This window comes from Syngnathus leptorhynchus, chromosome 10 (assembly GCF_054491065.1).
Source record: "Syngnathus leptorhynchus isolate UIUO chromosome 10, UIUO_Slep, whole genome shotgun sequence".
NCBI classification, from domain to species: domain Eukaryota; kingdom Metazoa; phylum Chordata; class Actinopteri; order Syngnathiformes; family Syngnathidae; genus Syngnathus; species Syngnathus leptorhynchus.
In genome coordinates, this window is record NC_141204.1 from 4,713,343 (window position 1) to 4,724,599 (window position 11,257).

General features: G+C 41.6%; 1 protein-coding gene across 2 annotated transcripts; it reads right to left on the minus strand.

Annotated features, from left to right (window-relative positions):
- Nucleotides 1-810: 810 nt before the first annotated feature.
- On the minus strand, nt 811-11,212 carry pank1a (pantothenate kinase 1a). 2 transcript variants are annotated; one of them, XM_085922365.1, is made up of 8 exons: nt 10,387-11,212; nt 6,770-6,916; nt 6,466-6,671; nt 6,141-6,394; nt 5,079-5,255; nt 4,621-4,744; nt 3,937-4,062; nt 811-3,744 (listed from the first exon to the last, which is right to left on the minus strand). In XM_085922365.1, exons 1-8 carry the CDS (start codon nt 10,655-10,657, stop codon nt 3,685-3,687), a joined length of 1,365 nt encoding a protein of 454 aa, XP_085778491.1. In that variant the 5' UTR covers nt 10,658-11,212; the 3' UTR covers nt 811-3,684. The 2 variants fall into 2 exon arrangements, with proteins under 2 accessions (XP_085778491.1, XP_085778492.1); XM_085922366.1 differs by lacking the exon at nt 10,387-11,212 and adding an exon at nt 9,862-10,350.
- Between the last annotated feature and the right edge of the window lie 45 nt (nt 11,213-11,257).

The following is an 11,257-nucleotide window of genomic DNA, read 5'->3' on the forward strand; positions in this document are numbered from 1 at the left end:
TCCACCACTGGTATTTTTATGTCGATCCATGTATGTACAATTAATCTTATGTCGTTTTCTTACTCTGAATTTGTCGTGCAATCACCGTATTGTTACCCAATTTGAACCGTGAGTAAAAATATCGCAATGATATCATTCTACGTATATCGTGCATTTTCCCTTGTAACTCCTATTATATATATATATTATACTCTTCCCCCCCCCCCCCAATCATTTCAGTTATGTATCGTGATACCGATTTGAATCGTTGAAATAATCGTAGGATATCGTCATACTTCCAGAGACATTGCTTGTATGGTAGCTGATTTTCTTTCACTATTGTCAATTAGTCTCTATCATTTGTAGTACAATACAGACGATGTATGTGAAAGCTTGCCTAGTTAAAATGAGAGAAAAATTGCTGGTGTCGGATAGATCATTATTATTCATATTTACAAAAAAAAAAAAAATTATTTTGTCTATATATACACATACACAACGAATTGAACATATCAAGCATTCCAGACAATCATTTAAATGAACGTTTTCTCCTCAGTATCACGAGTTTAAAGGCTTGGACTGGTCAACAGGATGTTTTTTTGACAACCAACAAGGAATAAAAAAGAAAAAAAAGAAAAAAAAAGTAAAATCTTTTCCAAGTTGTGCAAGAGGCAATAAAGTCACAACAAGCGAGGTCGACCCAGATACAAAGTGCTCATCGTGAAACATTTGTCCACTCTAACTGGTGTCAAATGGGTAAAAAAAACAAACAAACAAAAAAACGCCTCAAATAGCAAACAATTAAAAATCAGCAGGACCAGACAAAAGGAGGAGGAGTTCTCTCTTTTTACTGTCACGTTTGCATATCCAACTGGTCAATTTTTAGCATACGTCAAAGTACATGGACCTTAAATGGATATCAAGTTTATCAAATAAATGCTCAGACTGCTTCCATATATTAGGATGCTAACTGCATAGCCAAGTAGCGCATGGGCAAAAGTTATTTTTGTAATATCGGCATGGTCCCAGCACTTTTTTGTGTTAGCATTGTTGCTAACACATATAATCACAGATCTTAAGGTTTGATAGGAAAAGAAACACTAAAAATGAATTCAATAATTTGTTAGCGTTATTATTGTAACATTAAATCATCAAAAGATTGTATAAGGTGTACCTTAAAATGCAGGATTTTTCCAGCACAAAATTTGGAGGTGTCCATCTCCGAATTTGGGGCACTGACATCATGAAAACTAATTATTCACCAACCACCATTTATTTATAAAGGAAATTATTACATATCAGAAATACTGTTAAAATAATTTTCTTGCCTACTGCCAATGTGTTTAAGAAAATACACGCAAGTATTTGAAGTATCTATGAAGGCAGGTGGTGTGTTTAAAGAACTGTTAAAAAAAAGTAAAAATAAATGTAAATACTTGATCAGAGTGGAACCACCTCAGCCTCAATTTGAGCTAGGAAAAACCCTGTGAGTTTTACATGATATATTAACCATAAATAATCTGTAGTGTACTTAGTGTTTTTAACCACAAAATGGCCGCCCGGGTAGACATTTTGCGGTCCAGATGCACCACATGCTTGCAGTCATTACAGAAGTTGTAAACCAACATGAAAACAAACAAACAATTAAATATTAATAACAAGAATAATCCAATAAAACAATCCAGTTGTATGTACAGTATCTGATGAATGTTGAGGTTTTTAAAATTTTAGTACCACTGCGTAACAAGAGTGGGGCTTACAGCACTGACATGGAATGAGGGGGAAAAAAAAATCTTTTCGGCAATATTCCGGCTTTGGAGGTAGTATCAGAGCCGTAACAAAGGCGAGATTGCGTAAAAAGGTAAGGCTGGGAAGGCAGGTGGGACCGGGTGTGGGAAGACCTGACTCACTTTTCACACCGTCTTGAAAACAATTTTCACCGCCCCGACAACGATTGCATACACGTCGGAGTTTGTGTCAGAGCCGTAACAGAAGGGATAGTGTAAAAAGGTTAGGATGCCTACGTCTTTCAGGATCGTCTGTTACGGCTCTGCTACTAACGGTATTGAGGACTCTCTGTGTGCAACAGCAAAAGACACTGAAGTGAAAAACAATGCGTGGAACACGTATGAGGTTACAACATGAAGGCATGGATGCAAACAGACGGTGTTAAGAGGTCGGGGTTCGAGGACACGCTCGAATGTCACAAAGGCAACCAGTACCACAAAAAATCAGTGAAGAGAATCTGTTGGTCAGTTCTTTTTTTTATCAGTTTCTGGCTGATGGTTAACAGGTGTGAAACCTTTGAGACCTTCCTCTAGCGCTAACAAAATGAAATTGAAAAATCATGCAAGGCCGTAGAGTACCGTCAAGTTAGTCGGGTGCATTTTGTCTTGACCTGCCAAATATGCTACGCTAATGCTAAGTACTGCTGTTTCTGGTTATGTCATTATTACAACATTTTGGCTCATAATAAGATTCTCACAAGACCAATGAACTACACCAGTGGGGGTAAGAACTACAGTTTGATGAACACAAATGTTAGTGCTAATGCTAAACGCAAATGCTAAGAATTTACACGAGAATGTGTTGTCAAGAGACATTACCGAAGTATTCGACTGGATGAGGTGGCACAGAGAAGACAGAGGTAAGGAAAATGGTTGATGGGTTATTTCTTTAGCGGAGTTCCGCAAAACTGTTCATTTCTTGTATTTAGACCGGACCAAATCAACCACCTGGGAAGGAAACAAACAATTTGAGTAAAAACAATTCTAGAACTAATTTAAAATTTTAAAAAGAGGGTCCGTGATAATATTTCAATAGTATTTAACAAAAGCGTAGATAGCACAAAGAACCGTGACAGAAGGCGTTAAGAAAGTGGCAGAGGAGCTCGAGATGGTCCACTTTTAGCATTTTGCGTCAAGTGGACACTGAAGGCCATGTTTAGTGTCGTTTACTTTAGCATGTGTCTACTTCCTGATTTTGTTCCCATTACAGTCGCTTTAACAGGATTACTGACCATACCTTTAGCTACTTGGTTAGCAATTTGTGTGAGCTTCTCAATCGTTAGCTGCACTTTTAGCATGGATGCAGAAGGCCATGGTTACTATTGTTTACTTTGGCAGTCTTTCTATTTCCTGCTCGTGTTCCCATTCTTATTGGCTTGACCGTTTTGTTAACTGCTGGACATTAGTTTGGCGACAGGTCTATAAATATTTGGACATGAACAGCTATGTCTTGGTCCGAGTGGTGGCGAGAAACGGCCGATAAACAAGGCGAAGACATGCAGAAGAGATGCTACCTGAAGCGTAGCTCGGAAGAAGACATAAGGTTGGTCCAGACAGGGAAACAAAAAGCAAAAAGGCTTTAGGCAATGACATTCCTATTTGACCACAGAGGGACAACCTTTGCATAATCTTAGCCACATTTTGGCTAATCCTCTGTTTGAGTTCTTATCATAAATAGATGCTCCCTATTCTGGGGGCAGATGCTACAGTAGCTCATCATCAGGCAACAAGTCAATTAGCATAAATTAGTGATTACAACCTCTACGCTTTGAAGGCTATGTACATGCGATCACCCGATGGCTTTTCCCCAGTTCTTCTTGCTTTCTCGTGTCTTGTAGTAATTCCTTTAGCAGCCTCTGCGGCGTTCGCAGTGTTTCCAGAGTTGATGACATCACAGCATTGGAGAGGGAGAGGCCACTCATGGGTCTTCGGTTGTCTTAAGAAGCTCCATCAATGCACCGACGGCTCCGAAGTAACCCTGATTGAAACCGCCCAAATGTGTTTTGGTTCATTTGTTAGCTTGTCGTAGTAGCCACTAGCTAATTTCATTGAATATTTTGCAGTGAAAGTTTTGTGTCTTATGTTGTCTTGTGTTTAAACATGTTTTGGAATGGTTGAGAGCAACTCGTACTTATATAAGAGTTAATGACGGTAAAATGTGACTTTTTACCTCGTGCTCGAGGAAGAGCGCTCGCAGCTGTCCTTTGGACCAGAAGTCCATAGCGTAGGCCAACAGTTTGGTGGACACCGTGTTGATGCGTAGGAAGTTGCCCACAAACACCACACGCTCGATTTTCTGTCAGGTTAAGAAAAAATTCTTGTTACTTTCAAAGCAATAATAAAAGTTTGATACATTTTATATCGATACAAGTATGTATATATAGTACGTGTCGTTTATAAGTCCAATGCCACCTCCTCGCCACATGGTGGTGTGGGTGAGCTAATTCATGAGCCGATTGAAGAATGAGGAGCACATCAGGGCAAAATTGGATCAAATTCTAAAGATTTTTACAATATTTTGTACACAAGTCACTCACTGTTTTACTAGGTATTGACTTTTAAAATCTATATAATATTATAAAGTCAGCTGGAATAGAATCCAGTTGACCCACAAGTTACCCAGTTTCCTAGAGGAAATGAAAATCGATGGATCTCCAAAAGCAATCTCAAAACAGGTGAAAATTCAACAACTGTACCAATCGTATGATATGTTTGTTGCGGCTCTGCGTGCCGTGATAGCCCTGTACAATGCTGCTTGATCGCCATTGCCACAAGGCAACACTGTAAAGAAGCTCACCGTGCGCAGAAAGTCACAAGTCGAAGATTCATTGTTGTGAATTTTTCCCACAATTACCTCATTGACGGCGCACATGCGCGCGATGGAGCCGATGTTATTGGTGATGGTGACCAGTGTGGCCCGCGCCAGGTCTTCCTTGCTGATGGTGTCACGCTTCTCTTTGCCCATCATGTGACCGAAACTGAAGAAAATCATATTCCGTGTGATGGCGTGTGTTGTTTTTGACACGATAACAGATAACGGCCGAGATAAAAAAAAAAAAACGACTGCTTTTGGTCAAACTTTTGCTTTACGGCTTAACCTTTGATCTGAGCTGAATGTAGATTAACGGGCAAAAGGTCTGAGTTGCGTTTGGAACAGCTATTGTGTGGCGTACCTTAAAATCTCTTGCTCAATATGAATTAAGAATGTATGTTGAAGTGAGTTGCAGATTTTGCAGAATTAGCTTCCTAATTATATCGAGATTGGAAAGTGCTTCACTGTTCCCCGTGTTTTCTGTGGTTGCACTCACTCACCTGGATGCCACGGCCGAGCCCTGCAAGCCAAAGCGCTCGTAGTCGCCGCCGTAGATATCCTTGACCAACTTGTCCACGTTGGTGGAGTCGCCCTTGCTCGCCATCTCCAGAGCTTCCTCAAACGTCTCGCAGCCCGTCAGCAGGCAGCAAAGGCCGAGGAATGTACCACCTCCCAGACTGCGGGGGGATAGTTATTTAAAGTATCTTGAAAAAATACAACTAAAAAAGAAATGTAAATATATAGTATTCGGCAGGGATTGTAATTTAAACTAGATATCGCAAACAAACAAAAAAAAGCAACATTATACAACAATCCAAACACATGAAGAGTGAAAATTAGAATGAGAAAAAAAATATTAATGTAATGTAACCTTCAAATCAGAATTTAAATTAGTCCAAATAAAGTTCACCTCAGTGAAAGCTAAGTACCGGGAGGTGTTTTTTCTTTTGTGTCAGTAGGGATGTGTCTAACCAAAATGATGACAATTAATTCAATTACACTTATGAGTGAGAAAACTAATGTGATGACAGGGACCAATATCAACTACTGTAACTAAAGTGGTTATGCTACCTGTGTGTTATAAAGTGACTTCTTTCATCTTATCTTATTTGTTGCATAATGCAAGGAGATGTTACATAAAGATGAGTGGCCTAAATATGTTAACTATGTTCACCTTTATCATGTTTTTTTTTTTGGTTAACTGTTCACCTTTATCATGTTTTTTTTGGTGACAAAGCAGCTTTAGCGGTCACTCATTTGACAGTTAAGGGGGAAACATTATCTTTTTTTAATCTCAAAAGCCATTTTACGGTGTTCTTACCAAATCTTTATTATATAATACGAAATACTGTATTGGCAATACTACATCATAATCATAGAATTAATTTTATATCCAAAATAGACATTACGCCAAAAAGGTAGTTTCTTAGCAGCACATAAGACATTTTAATCATCCTAAAATGTAGGATAACACTTTAAAGGTTTTTTTCAATTATTTATTTTTACTTGAGTAATACATTGACATGCCACCAGGGGGAGCCCTAAGACAATAATACACTGACCTAGTCCCGGTGACGCGCTTGTAGTCGTCCTCGGAGTAAACAGCCAGGATGGAGACGCCGGAACCGATATTGACCAGCAGCATGGGGAAAGGGTTGTCCAGCGTGCACTGCTGCTTGACGCAGCTCTGCGTGTCCGAGGGGTTGTGGAAGTAGTAGCACTCGGGGTGACCGTTGAAGCCCACCCGATCCATGAACAGCAGCCCTCGGATCAGGCAGTCCAGCTCGTCCAGCTTCAGTAGCTCCAGGTTGGCCATCTGGGCAACACGCTTCAATGTCATACTGAGGACATGGAAGTGTGAGAGTGTGTGTGTGAGGTAACACTCACGGAGCGGAAGTCCTCCTCAAACTTATAGGCGCCGCCGCCGGTGGCGCAGAGCGTGGTGTGCAGACTGGAAAAGTTCTTGTCGCGGCCCATCTGGATGAAGAGCGGCATGGCCTGCGTGGGGAAGCGGATGAAGTGCAGGTTGCCCGTGCGTCCGCACATGGTCAGGTTGCGCAACTCCAGGTGGACGTCGCGCACGCCTGTCTTACCTGAAAGAAGGGATGTCGTTTATTTACTGTATGCTAGCTTGTCAAGTCAATGTTAGCATTAAGCGACCAGACTTCTGTATTTTTTTTCTTTTTCTTACCATAGGCCACATTTGAGGTAAGATATTTGCGGATAGACTTGAGGTTCTCCACCTCCTCCTGCTCTTCTTCCGCCGTGATGTCCACCGGCTCAAAATAGACCATCTTGACCAGCGTGCCACCGATGTCCATCCCAAACCATGGGAACGCTACCGGGAAACAAAAGGAGGATGCGTCATTTGTTTTTAAGCTGCGCCATAACAAAAGGCGATCGTGTAACATATTATCATCGTATAACACGGGAGGTGACGATGGGTAACAGGAGCGCAACTTGCTCGTCCGGTTGGCGAGAACATACTGCGCGGGTTGGCATGGAGACAGACACCTTCATATAGCCATCAATCATCCTCCTTTTTTCGTCCCGACCTCCAAGTTGATTTTACGCTTCTCTCGTTTCAATATCTTCTTGCTCTCATCTTATTTATACTTTTACTCTGTCTAGACTTCTTCTCCATAATTTATAAAATGATGAAAGAGTAGAGTTGCTACTTTCAAAAAGACCAGAAACTTGCAGTTCTGAACAGGTGTAATTGACTTAACCCAGGCCGTATCTGGCCCCCGGGCTTCGAGTTTAACACCTGTGACTTAACCTGTCAATATTGGCCCAATGGAAATTGTTGGGTCCAGGAACTACAGGTGTTAATTTGAAAAGGTTTCTGGAAACTCCCTTTCCATATGATCACAATAACGTAAACAGAGCAGTCAGGAGACGTTCTTTCCACCCTTGTCAGACACCTGCTGTTTGTGACGCCGCCACTAGATGAGCGGTGTTCCGTTTCTAAACCCGGCCGGGTCACCTCGACTCTTGTTCGACTGCCCCCTCACCCACTGACCTGATAATAGGTCTGCAAACATGAGCCCCCCCCCCTCCCAAATAACACAACATCATACAACGACCGAACAACAATAAACTTAAACGACTTTCTTTGTTCAACTTTTTATCTTCCATTCAATAATCCTTTTTATTGTTTACTTTAAAATCCCGCTCAGTGTTGCTTGTTTATGTTTGAGTTAATCAAGTAGCTAAATCCACAACATAACTTGTTTGAAGAACAACCAAAAACTGATTTATCACACTTATCACCTGCACGGACGCTTTGTCATCAAACCAAGGGTCAACATGACAAGGGGGAAGATTCGGGAATGGGTGACATTTATGTCCATGTTGATAAAAAGGACTGTGTGTGTTTGTGTGTGTATACTTGTACAACCAGTATTCACGTGATTCACATGATATCAATGCTTACAGATCAGCCTCTTGGCATCAATGTGTATTTTTTTCTCTGTACTTTTTAATTAATTAGCTAGCTAACCTTTACGCTCATTTTTTTTACTTGACTCGTGGCTGTGTGATAAGCAAACCAAAGAAGTTTGATTAAAGTGACGTACAAGAAGTCTAGCATTCGTCACATTTTGATTCGGGCTTGGTTGACATTGAACTTTATGAAGCTCTTTTTTTTTTTTTTTTTTACTGTTGGAACTTTGAACAGACGCGCCTTTTTCCCCAAACCAACTCAAATTATTCATTCACTTCTTGAGTGTTCCAACATGACTCGAGAGTGAAGCGGGCATTCAAATTACACTTAAAATGTGCACTTATTGCATAGTTATGAAGGGCAAACTGAAGCTGCACATAAAAACACCAAACAATCGGGTTTCTTCTGAATATGTTTCAGGCTTTGCTCTTAATTTGTGCAAGGTTCTAAATTTAGTAGAAGTCCATGACAAATTAAACCGATTTAAGGTCCTGTTCTCCAAATTAAGACTTTTCAATTTGTTATTTCATTGCCGATGATTTGCATCATCCATAAATATCGACACTACCACTTACTGGCCTGGCATGCATATTACATCCATGTGAGTTGTTTTTTTGCTGATTTGTATGGATAGCGATTATTTTACGGTGTCATTTTACGGACTTTTCAGAAAAGGTCAAAGAATAAAGTTTCCCCTTCCATACTGAGCCATTTAAACATAGCCTAAGGCTGATACTGTGAAATAAAAGAAGGGGCTTTTGTGCTCAAATGTGGAGCAGGAAACAAACATGGGGTTAAAAATCACACGCTCGAGGGGACACACATTGCCGCCGAAAGGATCTGAGTGGCATTTGGGTTCATCGGGACGGCTAACTGGCCTTCATCCAAAGACAACATGACCATTAAAAAAAAGGAGGTGGGTGTGCAAGCGGGACCCCGCAACCACTATTACGTAAGAGCGACATGTTTGCCGGCTGATCGCAGCTTGCCGTAATGCACACCCATCGCTAATCGTGTTGAAAACATCATTTATCACCAGGAAGTCCATTTTGTATACATTAGAAACGTTGTCATCTTCACCATTGTTTACTAAGGGGCAGCAGAATGCTCATGCTTTCTCATGCCTCTCATTTCTTATTTATATTATGATTACGTTTACGAGAGATGAAATTGGCTTGGCAAGTGCAAAGCTTGATGTGAACTTCAAAACATTAAACAGATGAAGTGATAGCCTGCTGACATTTTTTTTCAGTACAATACCATGTCATGATAAACCTAAACTTAAGACTAAATAAAACAAATCATGCCCCCTTATTTAAAAAAATTATTTTTTGGGAGGGGGGTGTCACACAGGAAGCAAGTATTTTTCAAGGCAACAGTCACATTTCTACCTCAGTTTGACGACGTTAAAAGCCCGCTTGAATATCAAATAACTTTCACAGGAAATAAATTGGTGATCAGGAGTAATATACCTTTCCGAAAAAAGACACAACGTGACTGAAGTTTCCTTGAGAGTGGAAACATTAAACTGATGCACACACCCAGTCAGTCCCCCAACTTCTCCGCCCCCTTTAAGTTAGGAATGTTGACAGTCTACAGTTATCACCAAGTCCCTAAACGTGCTGCAAATCTCTGCCTGGCTGAACAATAATGACAAGCTGTCCTCTGTTCATCTCCAAGATATGTGCAGCGTCATACCGTAGGGACTTTAAACCCTGTAAAGTTATTAGTTTAAACTTGGGTTAAATATTAAAAAGGTGAGAAATACCTAGCGCAAAGGCAGTAAAAAAAAAAAAAGAAAAAAAAAAGGTGTGGAAATATTACAAATTAACACTCACCAGGTTTCTTTTGATTTCTCAGCTTCATAATGAGGCAAAATATCAACTCAATAATTAAAAAAAAAAAAAGAACTGTCACGTAAGAGTACCAAAACTGCAAAGCATCCCAGTGTGAATCTCACTCTGGCAGTTTTCAATATCCTGCACGAATAAAACCCTCACAAAGTATTTAGCTGGGTGATTTTTCACTCACATTGCTCTGAGTAAATAAGGGGGCGTGGTCTTGTCCATTCATACGCCGGCCTGGAGACAAGATTCGAGCGCTGATTGGCCGCATCAAGCCAAGCCCACTTATCAGGAGCTTTTCCACCGCCAGCTGTCGACCAATCAGAACGCGGCTAACGCAGCCGAGGTATATAAAAGCCGAAAAGGCGACATCGACAGACAACAATCGAGATGGAGAAAGCTGTGAATATTTAACCATAGAGTGTGCAAAATAAATGTTTTTGTTTTTTTTTAATGAACAATGTTGCAGTTATGTTAACAGCCGGAATTCATTCACCAAACATTTCCTCTCACACTTACGGGGTCTGTGTCGTCTCATCGACTCGGTCCTTCTCCGTAGCCTGCTCTTCTTGGCCGGCGAGCCGTTGCACTCCACATTCTCCCCTCGGTGCATATGGCGATTGTTGTCATACTGGCCGCTGCTGCTGCTGCTGCTGCTGCTGTTGGGCAATGCGAGCGGCGCACCGCAGCCGTTGATGTGCCCGTTGTAGCTCCTCTGACTCGGGCCGTTACTAACGCAAAAAGGTCCCGACGCCCCCTTTTTGTCCATCACTGATTTTGCTTTATCCATAGCTACGCCAGTCTAGCCGCTACAAAGGGGGAAGATAATCGCCAAAAAAACTGGGAAACTGGCCTAGTTAGTACGCTGAAGCAACTACGGGTGCCGGGAAGCTAGGGGGGCAAATGCTAAATTAGCTTAGCTTCGGTTAAGCAATTGAATGGCAGCGAAGCTAACACGGGAGCTAAATTAGCCTTAGCCAGCTCACCGTAGCCGCGTAGTGACAGCCGTTCCGTCTTCACAAATGAACCCAACCGATCCCCTCCTACAGGTCAAAACCTTTATCACGGGTACATGTTATTGTTTTAAGATAAAACGCACTGGCGATGCTAATCGTTTGAAAACAACACAGCAGTCGCTTCGAGGTCACTCGCGGTCATTTCCCTATATTCACGAGCGCGTCGAAAAGCGGGCGACGGACCGAACGACCTCCGCGTCGTCTTCGACGTCACCGAGCGAAGCCGCGCCAAAACCCGTTCACCTCCTTGGACCGGTTCTTTCTTCCAACCGTGTCAAAACGTACAAATGAGTCCACTCTTCCTCCCCTCGCCCACTTTTTAAGCGGGGGGTGTGTTTGCCCACGCAACCAAGCAGACAGGGAGTGTGCAGCTG

What these genes read in the sequence shown, in the direction of transcription:
- pank1a (XM_085922365.1), bottom strand. Translation starts at nt 10,657, where the DNA reads ATGGATAAAGCAAAATCAGTGATGGACAAAAAGGGGGCGTCGGGACCT. An exon ending in TTGAGGAGGACTTCCGCTCC is followed by an intron (nt 6,395 to 6,465) that starts GTGAGTGTTACC and finishes CGTGTTGCCCAG; the next exon opens with ATGGCCAACCTGGAGCTACT. An exon ending in GGCTCGGCCGTGGCATCCAG is followed by an intron (nt 4,745 to 5,078) that starts GTGAGTGAGTGC and finishes GATTTTCTTCAG; the next exon opens with TTTCGGTCACATGATGGGCA.